At 34.6% G+C, this 25,324-nt stretch overlaps 1 protein-coding gene across 1 annotated transcript in view; it reads right to left on the bottom strand.

Moving 5' to 3' along the window:
- Nucleotides 1-25,324, bottom strand: part of LOC126893157 (uncharacterized) — a 183,734-nt gene that overhangs the window by 101,594 nt on the left and 56,816 nt on the right. Inside the window, exons 9-12 of the mRNA XM_050663109.1 lie at nt 25,097-25,241; nt 20,664-20,773; nt 14,869-14,970; nt 1,019-1,120 (exon numbers count right to left, since the gene is read on the bottom strand). Of these exons, the coding sequence (XP_050519066.1) occupies nt 1,019-1,120; nt 14,869-14,970; nt 20,664-20,773; nt 25,097-25,241 (459 nt within the window). The remainder of the gene's footprint in view (nt 1-1,018; nt 1,121-14,868; nt 14,971-20,663; nt 20,774-25,096; nt 25,242-25,324) is intronic.

Genomic DNA, 25,324 nt, shown 5'->3' on the forward strand with positions numbered 1-25,324 from the left:
ATTATGCTCCTTCAAATGTATGCGTGTCCATCCACAGAGCCGAACTTGATCAGTGGCTCTTTTTCCAGAGCTTGATTGTACTGGTCGATGGTCGATTTGTTAAAATAAATTGCTTTCCTCGCTAGCTTTTCTGCTGCAGGATCATTTTACTACTGGATCTGTGCCTCTCAGTGCGACACCTTAATACTCAAGAATCGGATTAGTTAGTCTGCTACAAAAAAAAATCATTATTAACTTAAAGTGTACCTTCTCTATTAAACTCCTAAACTTTGTAACTCTCTAAAATAAACGAATTAATATTACCTTTCAATTATGCCCCTTCAATGTATGCGTGTCCATCCACACAGCCAAAAAACTTGATCATTGGCTCTCTTTCCAGGGGCTGGTTGTGCTGGTCTATCAGTTGTCGATTAGCATTAGTTTCTCTCTTGAAAACAAAAAAAAAAGGAATTGTTATTAGCTGAAAGTGTAGTTTCTCTGAAAATAAAAACTCTATTAATGAGTGAAGTGATAACTTTGGTACCAAATAAATGAATTCCAAAAGAAGCCACACAATATTTGCTAGGGATATACCATGTGTTTTATTTTTAATCTAGGCTAAGATTATTTTTCGTCATTTCTGAGCGGATGTATTATATTAACGGTGCACAGGAAACTTGTTTTGTGCCTTCCATCAGCTACAGTCCAGGTAAATAAACGACTTGTAACCGACGGAAGTTATAGAAATCAGCTCCAAATTTGGTACCATCTCCATCCATCTTGCCGTTTGTCGTAGTCAAAAGAGACCAATGTAATGTATCGTCTTGCTACTGGATCTGTGCCTCTCAGTGCGACACCTTAATGCTCAAGAATCGGATTAGTTAATCTGCTATAAAAAAAAGGAATCGTAAATAACTCAACAGTGTAGCTTTTCTATTAAACTCATAAACTTTGTAACTCTGTAAAATTAACGTATTAATATTACCTTTTAATTACGTCCCTTCAATGTATGCGTGTCTATCCACAGAGCCAAACAAACTAGATCATCGGCTTTCTTTCCAGAGATTGGTTGTTCGATTTGGCAAACTAAATTTTGCTTTTCCCTCAGCTTGTTTTCCGGAGGATCGTCTTGCTTCTGGGTCTGAAAAATTAGCATAGTTCATTCATATAAATATCTAGTATTAAAATTTCTATAAATCTCTATAAATATCTTACAAATAACATTCCCAAATTAACAATAATTAATGCTTCGATTGTCTATTCATTGTTGTTGCGTTGAACGTGAAGTGCTTTCTCTGAAAGATTCAAAGCACAATACGTTCAAATATACGTATGCGCTCTGCTTCTTTCAAAGAACGCAGCCCGAAATTCTTTCCATCTCTATCTATGTTGCCATTTTCCACATAAAGAAATAAATATTGCAATTCGTTTCCGGGAAGAGTCTGGAAAAGAAATTTAGATGATGTAACCGTAGATTAAATATGTAAGATCATGTAATATTATTATAAATGTTATATTTGAATATAATGTTAATTAATAGACTGGCGATAAGATTAAACATGTATGTTAACAGTTTTTTACATAAAAAAAGTGTTATTTAACCAAAATGCACTAGAATTAAGTTTCATAACTAATTACTTCATAAATTAACCATTAGGTAGTTCAGGGCACATCAAAGAAACACTGCTAAACAAATATACGTCCGGCCATTTATGAAACTCTCCGAAAATAAAAATGTGTCATAAGCATGAATCACACTCGTTTCATTGGTAGGCGGACTTTGAGATTTGTTTAGCAGTGTTTTATTTTCATGAAACATATTTCAAGTTTCATGTTTTTCGTTTCATGTTTCTTTGGTGTGCGGCTTGCCTTAGAGCTACGCTTACGACGAGTCTTGTTTTTGACTTTCAATTTGTATGAACTGATTCTTAAACTGCATGCAATACTTTATAATATCTACGAGTTTTACGAATAAACTGTTTACCTTTTAGGAACTGATAGAATATTGAACAACTGTAGCTCAAATTGTTAAAAAACGTAGACAAATGTACTCCAATTACTGATTTGATTTGGTTATTGGATATTATATAATATATGAAATATGTGCACAACCAAATTATAAATAGCAATTTAAATATCTTGAAATTATCTTGAACATAAAGGGGACTGCGAAGAGGAAGGGAAGATATATATATATATATGTCTATTAAGCTAGAATGACCATTTCATAAGGAAGCCATGAAACGTACCCCATAATTATTTGCTATTTTATTGCTAATTTGTTACGCAAATTAAAAATTTATTGCTTTATCCCATTCAGAGAAACAGGTGGCCATTCCAGCTTAATATTAAGCTAGAATAGCCAACATTCATATATCCGGAACGAAAGTAGATAGAGAGTTGCTTCCGCTGGCCTATTTTATTGCTAATTAATTGCTAATTTATTACGTAAAATAAAAATTTATTGCTTCATTCCCTTCAGAGAAAGAGGTGGCCATTCCAGCTTAATATTAAGCTAGAATAACCAACATTCATATATCCGGAACGAAAGTAGATAGAGAGTTGCTTTTGGTGGCCTATTTTATTGCTAATTAATTGCTAATTTATTAAGCAAAATAAAAATTTATTGCTTCACCCCCTTCAGAGAAACAGGTGGCTATTCCAGCTTAATATTAAGCTAGAAAACCCAACATTAATATTTCCGGAACCAAAGTAGATACAGGGTAGCTTCCAGCGGCATATTTTATTTCTAATTAATTGCTGAAGGATTGTGTATACAAGAATTTACAAATTTAGCCCCTTCAACCCCTACCGTTATCATCATTCCCCGGAATCCACAAAAAGTGAAAATAACCAGTTTAAAGACCTAAAACCAAGTGGTTATTTTTTCTTGTTAATTGCTACAGGTCTAAGCCAATAATGAATGTTTTGCTTCATCCCCTAACGAGCCACAATGGCTACTGCGGTTTAATACTTAAGGCTACAATACCAACACTCCTATTACAGGAACGAAAGCAGATGGAGTGTCGCTTCCAGCGGCATATTTTATTGCTAATTAATTTCTGAAAGATATGGTATACAACAACTTACAAATTCACCCCCTCCAACCCCCACCGTTATCACCATTCCCCGGATTTCACAGAAAGTCAAGATTACCACTTTGAAAATCTAAGACCAGGTGGATATTTTTCTCCTAAGCAACTGCTGCAGGTCTTCGCCAAAAACAATTTTACTGCTTCATCCCCTAACGAGCAACAATGGCTAAGGCGGTTGAATACTTCAGCTACAACACTCAATTCTCCTATTGCAGTAACGAATGCAGATAGAGGGTCGCCTCCGGCGGCCTATTTTATTGCTAATTAATGGCTAATTTATTACGCAAATTACAAATTTTTAGCTTCAACCCCTTCAGACCTACAGGTGGCTATTCCAGCTTAATATTAAGCTAGAATAGACAGCACACATATTTCCGGAACGAAAGTAGATAGAGGGTAGCCTCCGGCGGTATATTTTATTGCTAATTAATTGCTGAAAGATTGGGTATACAAGAATTTACAAGCTCACCCCCTTCAACCACTTCCGTTATATTATCATTCCCCGGAATCCACAAAACTTGAAAATAACCAGTCTAAAGACCTAAAACAAAGTCGGTATTTTTTGCATATTAATTGCAACAGATCTAAGCCAAAAATAAATGTTTTGCTTGATCCCCTAACGAGCCACAATTGCTACTGCAGTTTAATACTTAAGGTTACAATACCCAACAGTCCTATTACAGGAAAGAAAGCGGGTCGCTTCTGGCGGCATATTTTATTTCTAATCAATTGCTGATAGATGGGGTATACCAGAATTTACAAACCCACCCCTCCAACCCCTACCATTATCATTGTTCCCCGGATTTCACAAAGAGTGAAAATAACCAGTTTAAGGAATTAAAACCAAGTGGGTATTTTCTTGGCAATTAATTTCTGCAGGTCTACGCAAAAATCGAGTTTTTTGCTTAATCCCCTAACGAGAAACAATAGCTACTGCGGTTTAATTCTTAAGCTACAATACCCAACACTCCTATTTCAGGAACGAAAGCAGATAGAGGGTATCCGCAGATAGCGGCATATAAAATATGCCGCTTCAAGCGGCATATTTTATTGCTAGTTAACTGCTGAAAGATAGGGAATACAACAATTTACAAACTCACCCCCTTCAACCCCAACGTTATCATCATTCGACGGATTTTCTGGAAAGTGAAAATTGCCAGTTTAAAAACCTAAGACCAACTAGGTTTTTCCTAAGTAACTGCTGCAGGTCTACGTCAAAAACGATTTTTTTGCTTCATCCCATGACAAGAAACAATGGCTACTGCAGTTTAATACTTAAGCTACAATACCCAACACTGCTATTTCAGGAACGAAAGCAGATAAATGGTATCGGCAGATAGCGACATATAAAATATACCGCTTCCAGCGGCATATTTTATTGCTAGTTAATTTCTGAAAGATAGGGTATACAACAATTTACAAACTCACCCCATTCATCCCTACCGTTATCATCATTCGAGGAATTTCACAGAAGCAGTTACTTAGGAAAGAAAACCTACTTATTCTTAGGTTTTTAAACTGGCAATTTTAACTTTCTGTGAAATCCGTCAAATGATGGTAGGGTTGAAGGGGTGGGTTTGTAAATTGTTGAATACCCTATCTTTCAGCAATTAACTAGCAATAAAATATGCCGCTGGAAGCGACCCTCTATCTGTTTTCGTTCCGGAAATATGAATGTTGGCTATTCTAGCTTAATATTAAGCTGGAATAGCCACCTGTATCTCTGAAGGGTTTGAAGCTATAAATGTGTAATTTGCGTAATAAATTAGCAATTAATCAGCAATAAAATAGGCCGCCGGAAGCGACCCTCTATCTGCTTTCGTTACTGAAATAGGAGAATTGAGTGTTGTAGCTTAAGTATTCAACCGTAGTAGCCATTGTTTCTCGTTAGGGGATGAAGCAATAAAATCGTTTTTGGCGTAGACCTGCAGCAGTTAATAAGAAAAAATACTCACTGGGTTTTAAGTTTTTAATCTGGTTATTTTCACTCTTTGTGAAATCCGTGGAACGATGATAAGGGTAGGGGCTGGAGGGGTGGGTTTGTAAATTCTGGTATATCCCATCTTTCAGCAATTCATTAAAAATAAAATATGCGGCAGAAGCTACCCTCTATCTGCTTTCCTTCCTGAAATAGGAGTGTTAGGTATTGTAGCCTTAAGTATTAAACCGCAGTAGCCATTGTGGCTCGTTAGGGGATGAAGTAAACCATTCATATTTGGCTTAGACCTGTAGCAATTAATAAGCAAAAAATACCAACTTGGTTTTAGGTCTTTAAACTGGTTATGTTCACTTTTTGTGGATTCCGGGGAATGATGATAACGGTAGGGCTTTAAGGGGGTGAGTTTGTAAATTCTTGTATACCCAATCTTTCAGCAATTAATTAGCAATTAAATATACCGGAAGCTGTCCTCTATCTACTTTCGTTCCGGAAATATGAATGTTGGCTATTCTAGCTTAATATTAAGCTGGAAGAGCCACCTATTTCTCTTACGGGGATTAAGCAATAAATTTTATTTTGCGTAATAAATTAGCAATTAAAAAGCAATAAAATAGGCCACCGGAAGCAACTCTCTATCTACTTTCGTTCCAAATATATGAATGTTGGCTATTCTAGCTTAATATTAAGCTGGAATGGCCACCTCTTTCTCTGAAGGGGATGACGCTATAAATTTTTAATTTGCGTAATAAATTAGCAATAGAATAGCAAAAAAATATGGGGTATGTGATGCACAGGAAACTTGTTTTGTGCCTTCCATCAGCTACAGTCGAGCTAAATATACGACTTGGAACCGACGGAAGTTACAGAAATCAGCTCCAAATTTGGTACCATCTCGATTCATCTAGCCGCTTGTCGTAGTCAAAAGAGACCAATGTAATGCATCTTCTTGCTACTGGATCTGTGCCTCTCATTACGATACCTTAATGCTCAAGGATCGAACTAGTTAGTCTCCTATAAAGATAGAAATCGTTATTAAATTATAGTATACTTTCTCTATAAAACTCCTACACTTTGTTACTCGTAATAAAATATTATTACGGGTAAATATTACGTAAAAAATAAACGTATTAATATTACCTTTAAATTATGTCCCTTAGATGTATGCGTGTGCATCTACAGAGCCAAAGAAATTTGATCAGTGGCCCTCCTTCCAGGGATTGGTTGTGTTGGTCAATCAGTTACCGATTTGGTAAAATATATTTTATTTTCCCTGCAAACTTCTTTTCTGGGTGATCGTCTTCCTACCGGATCTGTGTCTCTCAGTGCGATACCTTAATGCTAAAGAATCGCATTAGTAAGTCTCCTATAAAATAAATAAATCGTTATTAATTAAAATGTAGCTTCAGTATTAACTTAACCTTAACCTATTAACATCACCTTTCAATTATGCCCCTTCAAATGTATGCGTGTCCATCCAGAGAGCCGAATTTGATCAGTGGTTCTTTTTCCAGAGCTTGATTGTACTGGTCGATGGTCGATTTGTCAAAATAAATTGCTTTCCTCGCTAGCTTGTCTGCTGCAGGATCATTTTGCTACTGGATCTGTGCCTCTCAGTGCGACACCTTAATACTCAAGAATCGGATTAGTTAGTCTGCTATTAAAAAAGAAATCGTTATTAACTTAAAATGTACCTTCTCTATTAAACTCCTAAACTTTGTAACACTGTAAAATAAACGAATTAATATTACCTTTCAATTATGTCCCTTCAATGTATGCGTGTCCATCCACACAACCAAAAAACTTGATCATTGGTTCTCTTTCCAGGGGCTGGTTATGCTGGTCTATCAGTTGTCGATTAGCATTAGTTGCTCTCTTGAAACAAAAAAAAAAGGAATTGTTATTAGCTGAAAGTGTAGATTCTCTGAAAATAAAAACTCTATTAATGAGTGAAGTGATAACTTTGGTACCAAATAAATGAATTCCAAAATAAACCACACAATATTTGCTAGGGATATACCACGTGTTTTATTTTTCATCTAGGCTAAGATTATTTTTCGTCATTTCTGATCCGACGTATTATATTAACGGTGCACACAGTGGCGTAACAAACTCCGTCGGCCCCCCCGCACAATTTGAAATGGGGCCCCTTTTAACCCGGGAGCAGTCGCGCCGTTGGAAAAAATCCAACTTTTTATCATTTTCCGTGATAACTTAATGAAAAATTTTGCAACATAACTTTCCACTTGTAAGTGCCTCGAAGAAGATTGTAGTAAAGCGTAGGATTTTTCTATTTTTTTAAATTTCATTTTCATTTTTTTTTGTGGAATTTATGGCTTTGGTGGGAACTAAAAAACACTTTTTAAATTAGTCTATCTACCTAAATAAAAATAAAACGTTACCTGGAACTACAACGAGCGTAATTAATCTGCTCGACGTCTAACTCTATTTCTGGGTTTTCATTTTAATTTAGAGTAGGATTAGTAAATATTGTTTCCTGACCAAGACCAACTACATCTATTGATGTTTCACCAACTTCACTAGGCTGCTGTTTTAATTCACCAGTGGTCACAAAAAATGATGAAATTTTTGGTAAATTTTTTTTTTGCCCGGATTTTTGAGCACGTAACTTTCGTTTTTCTGCACCACTTTTATATTCCCTCTTAGAACTCATTCTGCAGATATACAGTGCGTCCATAAAGTAACGCATAAATTCATTATTTCGTAAACAGGTGACTTTAAGGAAAAATCCCGAAACACTGCGATTTTTATTTTTAATTTTCGATTTTTTGGCATATTTATCATACTCGTGATGTCATCCATCTGGGCGTGATGACGTAATCGATGATTTTTTTAAATGAGAATAGGGGTTATGTGATAGCTCATTTGAAAGGGTATTCAATTCTCTATACATTAATGTAAACATTAACATAATTATTTATACAGGGTGTTCAAAAAAACATTTTTTTTAAATAATTGAGACAAAAAGAAGAATGTAGGTATGTAATTTATTCAATTCAGAATGCGTTTTACTACTGTCAGAAAGCAGAAAAAAAATTTATTTGACAAATAAACATTGATTTTCGCTTAAACGAAATGTTCAAACTATCAAGAGGCAGGTGGGTGTGGCACCTTTAACATTGAACTTAAGCGAAAAACAATATTTATTTGTCAAATAAACATTTTTTTTGCTGTTTTCTGACAACAATAAAACGTATTTTGAATTAGATAAATAACATACATTTTTCTTTTTGTCTCAATTATTTTAATTAAAAAAATGTTTTTTTTGAACACCCTGCAAAATTATTATGTTAATGTTTACATTAGTGTATAGAGAATGAAATACCCTTTCAAATGAGCTATCACATGACCCCTATTCTCATTTAAACAAAATCATCGATTACGTCATCACGCCCAGATGGATGACGTCACTAGTATGATATATATACCAAAAAATCGGAAATTAAAAATAAAAATCGACCTGTTTCGGGACTTTTCTTTAAAGTCGCCGGTTTACGAAATAATGAATTTATGCGTTACTTTATGGACGCACTGTATTACAATGACAGTAGTGGAGTAGTGAGAAATTAACTGAGAAATTAGTTTTTTTAATATACACGAAAATATAAATTTTAGAAAAAACTGACTCGACCAGTGAAAATTCAGAAAATATTACATAACAAAACAATTAGAGGTTTTTCTAAAATTACATCTACAGCTTCTATATTTTTTTATTTATAACGCTCGAGTCACCCTTCCCACAAACATTGGCAGTGGCGCACTGTATGGCAGCGTTCGTCGTAGCGAGCAGTTGAGTTAATTTAACATTACTTTTTAAAATTAGAAAATCTACGGTTTCGTTTTGATTTAAATCTGTCTCCTGCCGAATCGAGTCGACATTCATTTCATTACTTTTTAACTAATTAATCAAATTAAATTTTACAAATTGACAATGAAAGAAGAACATTAACGATATCTTATAATTACATCACAAAGAAAAAAAGTTATGTGCATAAGTACAGTGTGGGTGTAAAATGTGGTACTAATACAATTTTACCTATATAAATCTGAAACTTACACAAATTATTTTTTAAACATCGTACTAAACCATGTTTTTTTAAAAAATATATCAAAACTTTTATTCAAATAATACAACGTCTCAAAAATGTAATTTTTGAAAACTTCGTAGTTTTACAGAATAACTACCACTTTTAACTGGATATTACTTAAATGTAAACGCCTATATTACAATAATTGTATTGGTGTTTTTTTAAAGCCTAAGGTGTAATCTTTAAAATGTAATTATTTTACTTTGAAAATGAAATAAAGAACTTCTTTTGTTGATTTCTGTACAACTTACCTACAATACATTTAATAACCAGCTTTAAAAATAGTAAATGTTAAAACAATTTTTCTTGACTTCTTATACAGTGTGTTTGCGTATCTTGGAACCTATGGGAAACTTTTTTATTATCTATATTACGAAAAAAAGTTATTCTTCATAAAATGCTGTGCATGGTATAAAACCTAAGTTGCAATAATTAGATATTAAATTTTGTTGACTTTATACGAGGTATATCAAAAAATATTAATTTCGCTCAATAGTACATATACTACCTTTATATTTTACAATATTGAAAAATTTTATTATAAAAAGTTGTTCGCAAAGTTTTTAATTTTTAAAAACTATGTTTAAATATGCAATTATATCATTCCAGTTGAAATATTGTGAACTATAAAGGTACTTAACTCTTAGAGAGAAATTCATATTTTTCGACATACCTCGTATAAAGTTGGTAAAATGTGATATATTACGATTGAATCTTCGTTTTGAGATAATGCAGAGCTTTTTATATAGAATCTGATAAAAATTTTATAAAGCATTTTTTCGTAAAATTAAAAAATTAATAATAAAATAGTTATTATAATTGTAATAAAATGATGTTGGTTATCGGTAATTTGAGAAATATTTGGAAAAATTAATTTTTTATTTACAAGGATGTAATTACATATTAAAATTAAAATTGTATATTGTTAAATATAAAAGTACTTTATCCTTGAGTTAAATTCCTATTTTTTGACTTACCTCGTATAATATTGATAAGCTTTGATATCTGATGGTTCATATGGCTTATTTTGCATCTCAGATTTAAGACCATTGAGAGCATTTCATGAAGAATAACTTTTTTCGTAAAATTGATAATAAAAATGTTTCCCATATGGTTCGAAGCCACGCAGACATACTGTATAAGTGCTAAAAAAAATTATTTTGAATTTTCAAATTGTAATGTCTGACAGGGCCGTAACTAGCATTGGGGCAACCGGGGCAACGACTCGGGGCCCCCGGCGAAGGGGGCCCCGCTATTGTAATCGCGTTATACTGCATATAGGCAATATAACGATTAAAAACATTATAGGCGATTAAAAACCTAAATTATAGCCGAGGAATGTAAGTAACATATCATTATATGTAGTATATTTTTTATGAAAAGAGAAAATATGTTACTATATTGATGGTAAATATTTGCAAAATATTTAGCTTAAAATAATGTGATTTCAATTTTTTTTTGTGTTGGTCAACTAAAACAGCAATATGTAGGTAGGTACAGGAAACTTCAGTCATGGAGTACATTAAAATACGTTTTCAAGTGGTTAAATATCAATTTTCCCGGACTTCTTCTGCTGGGTGATTAACCCCAGACTCCCCGGTAGGGGGCCCCAGATCACGTTTGTCCCGAGGCCCCCAACATCGTACTTATGGCCCTGATTTAATGTCATATTCGAATTCAGCATAATCAAAAAGCAAATAGAAACATTTTTGAACAAAGTAAAATGATGAATTCAAAGATATCTTTTAAAATTATTTAATATAAAACAGTTTTATTGTTTAAAGAATTAATAAACAATTAGAGGCACCTGTGAGTAGAACTTTTCACTTTAAGATAAGATCTAAACTAACAAAAATGTTTTAGAAAAATATAAGCTTGTTTGATTTTTTGCGAAACCGAAACAATGCAAGTTTTTCTACATTGACTCCCCTAAAGTGTTATAATTTCCTTATCTTACCGTTTATCTGTTGAGAGATTGTCCAATGATTACACAAGAAATATCGTCAATAATTATTAAATAAATGCGTACCAAACTGATGCAACTATAACCGTAAAACAACACAAACATAAATAATATTCAATGCAAACAACCAATATGAAATTACTGGCGATAATATTGTATCGAAATACTAAAACTAGGTAAAGAACAGAGAGAAAGAAAACCCATTTTTAGATTTAAAAATATTGTTCTTAAATTCGGCAAATTGCAATTCTAATATCTTTCAATAGTCACGTACAAAGCATTATATAGTTTATTGTCGCTGCCATAAAATTTCGGTAGGCCGGAAGGGATTAAATTTCTAGATATTTTGAGATGATTTACTTAGCAAATACGTCTAGTTAGAAATTTTTACGTCTTTAAATTTAAACAGACAACGTAAAATAATGTAACAATAACAGATTTTAACGTAATATCAGATGACAAGATGGGGTCCTTAAGCGATTGGGGCCCCTCCGGAAGCTTCACGCTGCGGGGCCCTCTGATACGCCCCTGGGTGCACAGGAAATTTGTTTTGTGCCTTCCATCAGCTACAGTCGAGCTAAATATACGAATTGGAACCGACGGAAGTTACAGAAATCAGCTCCAAATTTGGTACCATCTCCGTCCTTCTTGCCGTTTGTCGTAGTCAAAAGAGACCAATGTAATGTATCATCTTGCTACTGGATCTGTGCCTCTCATTACCATACCTTAATGCTCAAGGATCGGACTAGTTAGTCTCCTATAAAGATAGAAATCGTTATTAACTTTCTCTAAAAAAACTCCTAAACTTTGTTACTCGTAATAAAATATTATTACGAGTAAATATTACGTAAAAAATAAACGTATTAATATTACCTTTCAATTATATCCCTTAGATGTATGCGTGTGCATCTACAGAGCCAAAGAAATGTGATCAGTGGAACTCATTCCAGGGATTGGTTGTGTTGGTCAATCAGTTGCCGATTTGGTAACATACATTTTATTTTTCCTGCAAGCTTCTCTTCTGGGGGATGGTCTTTCTACTGGATCTGTGCCACTCAGTGCGACACCTTAATGCTCAAGACTCGGATGAGTTAGTCTGCTATAAAAAAAGAAATCGTTATTAATTTAAAGTGTACCTTCTCTAATAAACTCCTAAACTTTTTAACTCTGTAAAATTAACGTATTAATATTACCTTTCAATGTTCCTATGCGTGTCCATCCACAGAGCCAAACAAACTGGATCAGTGGCTTTCTTCCAGGGATTGGTTGTGCTGGTCGATCAGTTGTCGATTTTTCAAGATACATTTTGCTTTTTACTCAGCTTGTCTTCGGGAGTATCGTCTTGCTTCTGGGTCTGAAAAATGAGCATAGTTCAGTCATATAACTAGTATATATTAAAAGATCTATAAAAAGGCAGAAATACGCTACAAATAATATTCACAATTTAACGATTAATACTGCGATTATTATAATTCTAATATTAATTGTTTTTGCCGTATGTGATTTGCTTTCTCTAGGAGAAGAAGAACCAGTACGATTAAGTAAACGTACTAGTTCTGCCTCCCTCAGAGAAGATAGCTCAAATTTGGTACCATCTCCATCCATGTTGCCGTTTGTCGTAGTCAAAAGAGACCAATGTAATGTATCGTCTTGCTACTGGTAATGTGGCTCTCAGTACGATATTTTAATGCTCTAAAATCGGATTAGTTAGTCTCCTATAAAAAAAAAAAGAAATACCTTCTCTACCTATAAAACTCCCAAACTGTATAACTCTGTAAAATAAACGTATTAATATTACCTATCTCTTTGTCCCTTCAATTTATGAGTGTCCATCCACAGAGCCAAACAAATTTGATTAGTGGCCCTCTTTCCAGGGATTGGTTGTGCTGGCCTATCAGTTGTCGATTAGTATTAGTTGCTCTCCTAAAAAAAAAAGGAATCATTATTAGCTGAAAATGTAGCTTCTCTGAAAACTATTACATAATGAGTGAAGTGATAACTTTAGTACCAAATAAATGAATTCCAAAAGAATCCACACAATATTTGCTAGGGATATACCACGTGTTTTATTTTTCATCTAGGCTTTGATTATTTTTCGTCATTTCTGATCTGATCCGATATTAAGGGTGTACAGGAAACTTGATTTGTGCCTTCCATCAGCTACAGTCGAGCTAAATATACGACTTGGAACCGACGAAAGTTACAGCAATGAGCTCCAAATTTGGTACCATCTCCATCCATCTTGCCGTTTGTCGTAGTCAAAAGAGACCAATGTAATGTATCGTCTTTCTACTGGATCTGTGCCTCTCAGTGCGACACCTTAATGCTCAAGAATCGGATTAGTTATTCTGCTATAAAAAAGAAATCGTAAATAACTCAAAAGTCTAGCTTTTCTATTAAACTCATAAAATTTGTAACTCTGTAAAATTAACGTATTAATATTACCTTTAAATTATGTCCCTTAGATGTCTGCGTGTGCATCCACAGAGCCAAAGAAATTTGATCAGTGGCCCTCTTTCCAGGGATTGGTTGTGTTGGTCAATCAGTTACCGATTTGGTAACATAGATTTTATTTTCCCTGCAAGCTTCTTTTCTGGGGGATCGTCTGCCTACTGGATCTGTGTCTCTCAGTGCGATACCTTAATGCTAAAGAATCACATTAGTATGTCTCCCATAAAATAAATAAATCGTTATTACTTAAAATGTAGCTTCACTATTAACTTAACATTAACCTATTAACATCACCTTTCAATTATGCCCCTTCAAATGTATACGTGTCCATCCACAGAGCCGAACTTGATCAGTGGCTCTTTTTCCAGAGCTTGATTGTACTGGTCGATGGTCGATTTGTCAAAATAAATTGCTTTCCTCGCTAGCTTGTCTGCTGCAGGATCATTTTGCTACTGGATCTGTGCCTCTCAGTGCGACACCTTAATACTCAAGAATCGGATGAGTTAGTCTGCCATAAAAAAAGAAATCGTTATTAACTTAATGTGTACCTTCTCTATTAGACTCCTAAATTTTGTAACTCTGTAAAATAAACGAATTAATATTACCTTTCAATTATGCCCCTTCAATGTATGCGTGCCCATCCACACAGCCAAACAAACTTGATCATTGGCTCTCTTTCGAGGGACTGGTTGTGCTGGTCTATCAGTTGTCGATTAGCATTAGTTGCTCTCTTGAAAACAAAAAAAAAAGGAATTGTTATTAGCTGAAAGAATAGCCTCTCTGAAAATAAAAACTCTATTAATGAGTGAAGTGATAACTTTGGTACCAAATAAATGAATTCCAAAAGAAACCACACAATATTTGCTAGGGATATACCACGTGTTTTATTTTTAATCTAGGCCGATGTAAGGATATAGGATCTAGGATATTTTAATTTCTGAGCCGATGTATTATATTACCGGTGCACAGGAAACTTGTTTTGTGCCTTCCATCAGCTACAGTCGAGGTAAATACACGACTTGTAACCGACGGAAGTTACAGAAATCAGCTCCAAATTTGGTACCATCTCCATCCATCTTGCAGTTTGTCGTAGTCAACAGAGACCAATGTAATGTATCTTCTTGCTACTGGATCTGTGTCTCTCAGTGCGACACCTTAATGCTCAGGAATCGGACTAGTTAGACTGCTATAAAAAAAAAGAAATCGTAAATAACTCAACAGTGTAGCTTTTCTATTAAACTCAAATTTTGTAACTCTGTAAAATTAATGTGTTAATATTACCTTTTAATTATGTCCCTTCAATGTATGCGTGTCTATCCACAGAGCCAAACAAACTAGATCGTCGGCTTTCTTTTCAGAGATTGGTCGTTCGATTTGGCAAAATAAATTTTGCTTTTTCCTCAGCTTGTCTTCCGGAGGATCGTCTTGCTTCTGGGTCTGAAAAATTAGCATAGTTCAGCCATATAAATATCTAGTATTAAAATTTCTATAAATCTCTATAAATATCTTACAAATAATATTCCCAAATTAACAATAATTAATGCTTGGATTGTCTATTCATTGTTGTTGCGTTGAACGTGAAGTGCTTTCTCTGAAAGATCCAAAACACAATACATTCAAATATACGTACGCGCTCTGCTTCTTTCAAAGAACGCAGCCCGAAATTCTTTCCATCTCTATCTATGTTGCCATTTTCCACATAAAGAAATAAATATTGCAATTCGTTTCCGGGAAGAGTCTGGAAAAGAAATTTAGATGATGTAACCGTAGATTAAATAATATGTAAGATCATGTAATATTATTATAAATGTTATATTTGAATATAATGTTAATTAATAGACTGGCGATAAGATTAAACATGTATGTTAACAGTTTTTTACATAAAAAAACTGTTATTTAACCAAAATGCACTAGAATTAAGTTTCATAACTAATTACTTCATAAATTACCCATTGGCAGGGCAGGGCACATCAAAGAAACATGAAACGTAAATTACGTTTCATGGAAATAAAACACTGCTAAATAAATATACGTCCGGCCATTTATGAAACTCTCCGAAAATAAAAATGTGTCATAAGCATGAATCACACTCGTTTCATTGGTAGTCGGACTTTGAGATTTGTTTAGCAGTATTTTATTTTCATGAAACATGTTTCACGTTTCATGTTTCATGTTTTTCGTTTCATGTTTCTTTGGTGTGCGGCTTGCCTTAGAGCTACGCTTACGACGAGTCTTGTTTTTGACTTTCAATTTATATGAACTGATTTTTACACTGCATGCAATACTTTATAATATATACGAGTTTTACGAATAAACAATTTACCTTTTAGGAAACGGTGTGAAATTGGTGATAGAGTTGTCAAAGACAAAAATTTAACGGTTTTTACCTACACGGAAGCAGTACATCCTGAAAACTGATTTCGAGAATTAACTGATAGAATATTGAACAACTGTAGCTCAAATTGTTAAAAAACGTAGACAAATGTACTCCAATTACTGATTTGATTTGGTTATTGGATATTATATAATATATGAAATATGTACACAACCAAATTATAAATAGCAATTTAAATATCTTGAAATTATCTTAAAGGGGACTGCGAAGAGGAAGGGAAGATATATGTCTATTAGGCTAGAATGACCATTTCATAAGGGAGCCATGAAACTTACCCCAAATTTTTTTGCTATTTTATTGCTTAATTTATTACGCAAATTAAAAATTTATTGCTTCATCCCATTCAGAGAAACAGGTGGCCATTTCAGCTTAATATTAAGCTAGAATAGCCACCATTCATATATCCGGAACGAAAGTAGAGAGAGAGTTGCTTCCGCTGGCCTATTTTATTGCTAATTAATTGATAATTTATTACGCAAATTAAAAATTTATTGCTTCACACCCTTCAGAGAAACAGGTGGCTATTCCAGCTTAATATTAAGCTAGAAAAGCCAACATTCATATTTCCGGAACCAAAGTAGATACAGGGTAGCTTCCAGCGGCATATTTTATTGCTAATTAATTGCTGAAGGATTGTGTATACAAGGATTTTAGAAACTTAGCCCCTTCAACTCCTACCGTTATCATCATTACCCGGAATCCACAAAAAGTGAAAATAACCAGTTTAAAGACCTAAAACCAAGTGGGTGTTATTTCTTATTAATTGCTATTAATCGCTCTAAGCCAAAAATGAATGTTTTGCTTCATCCCCTAACGAGCCACAATGGCTACTGCGGTTTAATACTTAAGGCTACAATAACAACACTCCTATTGCAGGAACGAAAGCAGGCAGAGTGTCGCTTCCAGCGGCATATTTTATTGCTAATTAATTTCTGAAAGATATGGTATACAACAACTTACAAATTCACCCCCTCCAACCCCCACCGTTATCACCTTTCCCCGGATTTCACAGAAAGTCAAAATTACCACTTTGAGAATCTAAGAAAAGGTGGATATTTTTTTCCTAAGCAACTGCTGCAGGTCTACGCCAAAAACGATTTAACTGCTTCATCCCCTAACGAGCAACAATGGCTACTGCGGTTAAATACTTCAGCTACAACACTTCATTCTCCTATTGCAGTAACGAAAGCAGATAGAGGGTCGCTTCCGGCGGCCTATTTTATTGTTAATTAATTGCTAATTTTTTTACGCAAATTACAAATTTTTAGCTTCAACCCCTTCAGAGGTACAGGTGGCTATTCCAGCTTAATATTAAGCTAGAATAGCCAACACACATATTTCCGGAACGAAAGTAGATAGAGGATAGCCTCGGGCGGTATATTTTATTGCTAATTAATTGCTGAAAGATTGGGTATACAAGAATTTACAAGCTCACCCCCTTCAACCCCTTCCGTTATATTATCATTCCCCGGAATCCACAAAACTTGAAAATAACCAGTTTAAAGGCCTAAAACCAAGTCGGTATTTTGTGCTTATTAATTGCAACAGATCTAAGCCAAAAATAAATATTTTGCTTCATCCCCTAACGAGCCACAATTGCTACTGCAGTTTAATACTTAAGGTTACAATACCCAACAGTCCTATTACAGGAAAGAAAGCAGATAGAGGGTCGCTTCTGGCGGCATATTTTATTTCTAATCAATTGCTGAGAGATGGGGTATACCAGAATTTACAAACCCACCCCTCCAACCCCTACCATTATCATCGTTCCCCGGATTTCACAAAGAGTGAAAATAACCAGTTTAAGGACTTAAAACCAAGTGGGTATTTTTTTGGAAATTAATTCCTGCAGGTCTACGCAAAAATCGAGTTTTTTGCTTCATCCCCTAACGAGAAACAATAGCTACTGCAGTTTAATTCTTAAGCTACAATACCCAACACTCCTATTTCAGGAACGAAAGCAGATAGAGGGTATCCGCAGATAGCGGCATATAAAATATGCCGCTTCAAGCGGCATATTTTATTGCTAGTTAATTGCTGAAAGATAGGGAATACAACAATTTACAAACTCACCCCCTTCAACCCTACCGTTATCATCATTCGACGGATTTCATGGAAAGTGAAAATTGCCAGTTTAAAAACCTAAGACCAACTAGGTTTTTCCCTAAGTAACTGCTGCAGGTCTACATCAAAAACGATTTTTTTGCTTCATCCCCTAACAAGAAACAATGGCTACTGCAGTTTAATACTTAAGCTACAGTACCCAACACTGCTATTTCAGGAACGAAAGCAGATAAAAGGTATCTGCAGATAGCGGCATATAAAATATGCCGCTTCCAGCTGCATATTTTATTGCTAGTTAATTTCTGAAAGATAGGGTATACAACAATTTACAAACTCACCCCATTCAACCCTACCGTTATCACCATTCGACGGATTTCACAGAAGCAGTTACTTAGGAAAAAAACCTACTTAGTCTTAGGTTGTTAAATTGGCAATTTTCGCTTTCTGTGAATTTCGTCAAATGATGGTAGGGTTGAAGGGAGTGAGTTTGTGAATTGTTGAATACCCTATCTTTCAGCAATTAACTAGCAATAAAATATGCCGCTGGAAGCGACCCTCTATCTGTATTCGTTCCGGAAATATGAATGTTGGTTATTCTAGCTTAATATTAAGCTGAAATAGCCACCTGTATCTCTGAAGGGGTTGAAGCTATAAATTTGTAATTTGCGTAATAAATTAGCAATTAATTAGCAATAAAATAGGCTGCCGGAAGCCACCCTCTATCTGCTTTCGTTAATTAAATAGGGGAATTGAGTGTTGTAGCTTAAGTATTCAACCGTAGTAGCTTGTTTCTCGTTAGGGGATGAAGCAATAAAATCGTTTTTGGCGTAGACCTGCAGCAGTTAATAAGAAAAAATACTCACTGGGTTTTAAGTTTTTAACCTGGTTATTTTCACTCTTTGTGAAATGTGGAACGATGATAACGGTAGGGGCTAGAGGGCTGGGTTTGTAAATTCTGGTATATCCCATCTTTCAGCAATTAATTAAAAATAAAATATGCCGCCAGAAGCGACCATCTATCTGCTTTCTTTCCTGAAATAGGAGTGTTAGGTGTTGTAGGCTTAAGTATTAAACCGTAGTAGCCATTGTGGCTCGTTAGGGGATGAAGCAAAACATTCATATTTGGCTTAGACCTGTAGCAATTAATAAGCAAAAAATACCAACTTGGTTTTAGGTCTTTAAACTGGTTATGTTCACTTTTTGTGGATTCCGGGGAATGATGATAACGGTAGGGGTTGAAGGGGGTGAGTTTGTAAATTCTTGTATACCCAATCTTTCAGCAATTAATTAGCAATAAAATATACCGGAAGCTACCCTCTATCTACTTTCGTTCCGGAAATATGAATGTTGGCTATTCTAGCTTAATATTAAGCTGGAAGAGCCACCTGTTTCTCTGAAGGGGATTAAGCAATAAATTTTTATTTTGCGTAATAAATTAGCAATAAAATAGCAACAAAATAGGCCACCGGAAGCAACTCTCTATCTACTTTCGTTCCGAATATATGAATATTGGCTATTCTAGCTTAATATTAAGCTGGAATGGCCACCTGTTTCGCTGAGGGGGACGACGCAATAAATTTTTAATTTGCGTAATAAACTAGCAATAAAATAGCAAAAAAATATGGGGTATGTGGTGCACAGGAAACTTGTTTTGTGCCTTCCATCAGCTACAGTCGAGGTAAATACACGACTTCTAACCGACGCAAGTTACAGGAATCAGCTCCAATTTTGGTACCATCTCCGTTCATCTTGCCGCTTGTCGTAGTCAAAAGAGACCAATGTAATATATCATCTTGCTACTGGATCTGTGCCTCTCATTACGATATCTTAATGCTCAAGGGTCGAACTAGTTAGTCTCCTATAAAGATAGAAATCGTTATTAAGTTACAGTATACTTTCTCTATAAAACTCCTACACTTTGTTACTCGTAATAAAATATTATTACGAGTAAATATTACGTAAAAAATAAACGTATTAATATTACCTTTCAATTATGTCCCTTGTATGCGTGTGCATCTACAGAGCCAAAGAAATTTGATCAGTGGCCCTCATTCCAGGGATTGGTTGTGTTGGCCAATCAGTTGCCGATTTGGTAACATAGATTTTATTTTTCCTGCAAGCTACCTTTCTGGGGGATCGTCTTCCTACTGGATCTGTGTCTCTCAGTGCGATACCTTAATGCTAAAGAATCGCATTAGTAAGTCTCCTATAAAATAAATACATCGTTATTAACTTAAAATGTAGCTTCACTATTAACTTAACATTAACCTATTAACATCACCTTTCAATTATACCCCTTCAAATGTATGCGTGTCCATCCACAGAGCCGAACTTGATCAGTGGCTCTTTTTCCAGAGCTTGATTGTACTGGTCGATGGTCGATTTGTCAAAATAAATTTCTTTCCTCGCTAGCTTGTCTGCTGCAGAATCATTTTGCTACTGGATCTGTGCCTCTCAGTGCGACACCTTAATACTCAAGAATCGGATTAGATAGTCTGCTATAAAAAAAGAAATCGTTATTAACTTAAAGTGTACCTTCTATATTAAACTCCTAAATTTTGTAACTCTGTAAAATAAACGAATTAATATTACCTTTCAATTATGCCCCTTCAATGTATGTCCATACACAGGAAAAAAAAATTTAATTTTTTTTTCACACAGCCAAACAAACTTGATCATTGGCTCTCTTTCCAGGGACTGGTTGTGCTGGTTGTCGATTAGCATTAGTTGCTCTCTCGAAAACCAAAAAAGGAATTGTTATTAGCTGAAAGAGTAGCTTCTCTGAAAATAAAAACTCTATTAATGAGTGAAGTGATAACTTTAGTACCAAATAAATGAATTCCAAAATAAACCACACAAGATTTGCTAGGGATATACCATGTGTTTTATTTTTAATCTAGGCTAAGATTATTTTTCGTCATTTCTGATCTGATCCGATATTAACGGTGTACAGGAAACTTGTTTTGTGCCTTCCATCAGCTACAGTCTAGGTAAATACACGACTTGTAACCGACGGAATTTACAGAAATCAGCTCCAAATTTGGTACCATTTCCATCCATCTTGCCGTTTGCCGTAGTCAAAAGAGACGAATGTAATGTATCATCTTGCTACTGGATCTGTGTCTCTCAGTGCGACACCTTAATGCTCAAGAATCGGATTAGTTAGTCTGCTATAAAAAAAAAGAAATCGTAAATAACTCAACAGTGTAGCTTTTCTATTAAACTCATAAATTTTGTAACTCTGTAACATTAAAGTATTAATATTACCTTTTAATTATGTCCCTTCAATGTATGCGTGTCTATCCACAGAGCCAAACAAACTAGATCATCGGCTTTCTTTTCAAAGATTGGTTGTCCGATTTGGCAAAATAAATTTTGCTTTTTGCTCAGCTTGTCTTGCTTCTGGGTCTGAAAAATTAGCATAGTTCAGTCATATAAATATCTAGTACTAAATTTCTATAAAAAATCTATAAATATTTTACAAACAATATTCCCAAATTAACAATAATTAATGCTTCGATTGTCTATTCATTGTTGTTGCGTTGAATGTGAAGTGCTTTCTCTGAAAGATCCAAAACATAGTACGTTCAAATATACGTACGCGCTCTGCTTCTTTCAAAGAACGCAGGCCGAAATTCTTTCCATCTCTATCTATGTTGCCATTTTCCACATAAAGAAATAAATATTGCAATTCGTTTCCGGGAAGAGTCTGGAAAAGAAATTTAGATGATGTAACCGTAGATTAAATATGTAAGTCATGTAATATTATTATAAATGTTATATTTGAATATAATTAACAATAATTAATGCTTCGATTGTCTATTCATTGTTGTTGCGTTGAATGTGAAGTGCTTTCTCTGAAAGATCCAAAACATAGTACGTTCAAATATACGTACGCGCTCTGCTTCTTTCAAAGAACGCTGCCCGAAATTCTTTCCATATCTATCTATGTTGCCATTTTCCACGTAAAGAAATAAATATTGCAATTCGTTTCCGGGAAGAGTCTGGAAAAGAAATTTAGATGGTGTAACCGTAGATTAAATATGTAAGATCATGTAATATTATTATAAATGTTATATTTGAATATAATGTTAATTAATAGACTGGCGATATGATTTAGACATGTATGTTAACAGTTTTTTACATAAAAAAACTGTTATTTAACCAAAATGAGCAACTAGAAATAAGTTTCCTAACTAATTACTTCATAAATTACCCATTAGAGCTACGCTTACGACGAGTCTTGTTTTTGACTTTCAATTTATATGGACTGATTTTTACACTGCTTGCAATACTTTATAATATATACGAGTTTTACGAATAAACTTTTTACCTTTTAGGAAACGGTGTGAAATTGGTGATAGATTTGTCAACGACAAAAATTTAACGGTTTTTGCTACACGGAAGCAGTACATCCTGAAACTATTAACTTAACGTTAACCTATTAACATCACCTTTCAATTATGCCCCTTCAAATGTATGCGTGTTCATCCACAGAGCCGAACTTGATCAGTGGCTCTTTTTCCAGACCTTGATTGTACTGGTCGATGGTCGATGAGTCAAAATAAATTGCTTTCCTCGCTAGCTTGTCTGCTGCAGGATCATTTTGCTACTGGATCTGTGCCTCTCAGTGCGACACCTTAATACTCAAGAATCGGATTATTTAGTCTGCTATAAAAAAAGAAATCATTATTAACTTAAAGTGTACCTTCTCTATTAAACTCCTAAACTTTGTAACTCTGTAAAATAAACGAATTAATATTACCTTTCAATTATGCCCCTTCAATGTATGCGTGTCCATCCACACAGCCAAAAAACTTGATCATTGGCTCTCTTTCCAGGGGCTGGTTGTGCTGGTCTATCAGTTGTCGATTAGCATTAGTTTCTCTCTTGAAAACAAAAAAAAAGGAATTGTTATTATCTGAAAGTGTAGTTTCTCTGAAAATAAAAACTCTATTAATGAGTGAAGTGATAACTTTGGTACCAAATAAATGAATTCCAAAAGAAGCCACACAATATTTGCTAGGGATATATATATATATATATACAAGCTGTACGCTCCCGAGGAAGCTGAAGCTGTTTTCACTTGAAGATCCTTTTTGTGGGGGATCATCCCATTCTGACTTTGGTTTTACAATTGCTGGTGTGACTTCGCTGTTTCCACTACCTTTCTCCATTCTTCTCTCTCTCTGATTTTGCTTCCTATATTTCTAATTTCCATACTTCTTAAGTCTTCTTCCACTTGTTGTCTCCATCTGAGTTTAGGCCTGCCTCTGGTTCTTGTACCTGGTGGTATCCATTCGGTTATAACTCTTAACGGATTGTTCTTCTCTCTTCTCATTATGTGTCCATACCATCTAATTCTCTGTGCTTTTGTTGCTCTTACTATGTTCTCTTGACCCATCCATTCTTGTATTTCGTGGTTCATCCATTGCCTTGCATCCTCTTCGTTTTCCCTCTTTGGTCCCAGAATTTTTCTCATAATTTTTCTCTCAAAAACTTTCAGCTGCTCTTCTTCTCTTGCTGTTAATGTGAATGTCTCCAAAGCATATAGCACTATTGGTCTTATGGTCGTTTTGTAGATTTTCATTTTTGTATTTCGGCTTATCTTCTTATCTTTGAAAATTTTTTTATTTCTGTAGAATGCTTTGTTTCCTGCTTGAATTCTTCTTTTCATATCTACACTTTCATTTCTTCTGTTGACTAATACTCCCAAATATTTGAATGTTTCAACCTCTTCGAAGCTGTGTGCGTCTATTGTCATTTCTGTCAGTTGCGTCTTCTTTTTTTTTACTTACATTCATGTATTTTGTTTTATTTTCATTTATTTCCAGTCCTCTTAGTTTGGATTCGTTTTCTATTTCTTGAAAGGTTTTCTTTAATGCCTTTTTATCTGTTGCTACTATGGTTATATCGTCCGCATATCCAATTATTTGTACTGTATTTTTATTTATAGTTCCTGCGTTTGACAACTTTTTTATTATCTTATCTAATGATAGAATAAATAGTACAGTTGAGAGCGCATCTCCTTGTCTTACTCCATTTTTAATTTTTATTATTTCTGTTCTCTCTCTTCCGGTGTCTATTGTTGCTTGGGAATCTCGCATTGTCATTTCTATCATTCTTATAATTTTATTTGGTATTTTGCTCTCTTGTAAGTCTTGGATCATTTTTCTTCTACTTAGTTTGTCAGAAGCCTGTTTAAAGTCTAGAAAAAGTATATGTGCTTCTCCGTCGTACTCGTATGTTTTCTCTATCGCTTGTTTTAGTGTATGGATAGCATCTATTGTGGATCTTCCTTTTCTGAAACCGTACTGGTAGTCTCCTATGCTTTGTTCTGTGTATATTGTTAGTGTGTCTCTAATTATACCAGTCAGTACTTTATATGTTACATTCAGTAAATTAATTGCTCGGTAGTTTTTACATATCCTGTGGTCTCCTTGTTTTGGGATTGTCACAATAATTCCTTTCTTCCATTCTTCGGGCATTGTTTCCTTATTCCATATATTCTGTATTAGTTCATATATCTTTCTGTATAGTGCTTCACCCCCGTATTTTATAAGTTCTGCACATATTCCGTCGTCTCCCGCTGTTTTCCCGTTTTTCAGTTTGCATATTGTATCTTTTACTTCTGTATAGGTCAATTCTTCTTCTTCACCTTGTTCCGGGTTCATTATTGTTTCTCTTGCTAGGGATATACCATGTGTTTTATTTTTAATCTAGGCTAAGATTATTTTTCGTCATTTCTGAGCCGACGTATTATATTAACGGTGCACAGGAAACTTGTTTTGTGCCTTCCATCAGCTACAGTCCAGGTAAATAAACGACTTGTAACCGACGGAAGTTATAGAAATCAGCTCCAAATTTGGTACCATCTCCATCCATCTTGCCGTTTGTCGTAGTCAAAAGAGACCAATGTAATGTATCGTCTTGCTACTGGATCTGTGCCTCTCAGTGCGACACCTTAATGCTCAAGAATCGGATTAGTTAATCTGCTATAAAAAAAAAAGGAATCGTAAATAACTCAACAGTGTAGCTTTTCTATTAAACTCATAAACTTTGTAACTCTGTAAAATTAACGTATTAATATTACCTTTTAATTACGTCCCTTCAATGTATGCGTGTCTATCCACAGAGCCAAACAAACTAGATCCTCGGCTTTCTTTCCAGAGATTGGTTGTTCGATTTGGCAAACTAAATTTTGCTTTTCCCTCAGCTTGTCTTCCGGAGGATCGTCTTGCTTCTGGGTCTGAAAAATTAGCATAGTTCATTCGTATAAATATCTAGTATTAAAATTTCTATAATTCTCTATAAATATCTTACAAATAACAT

The sequence above is a fragment of the Diabrotica virgifera genome, chromosome 10 (assembly GCF_917563875.1).
Source record: "Diabrotica virgifera virgifera chromosome 10, PGI_DIABVI_V3a".
NCBI classification, from domain to species: Eukaryota; Metazoa; Arthropoda; class Insecta; order Coleoptera; family Chrysomelidae; genus Diabrotica; species Diabrotica virgifera.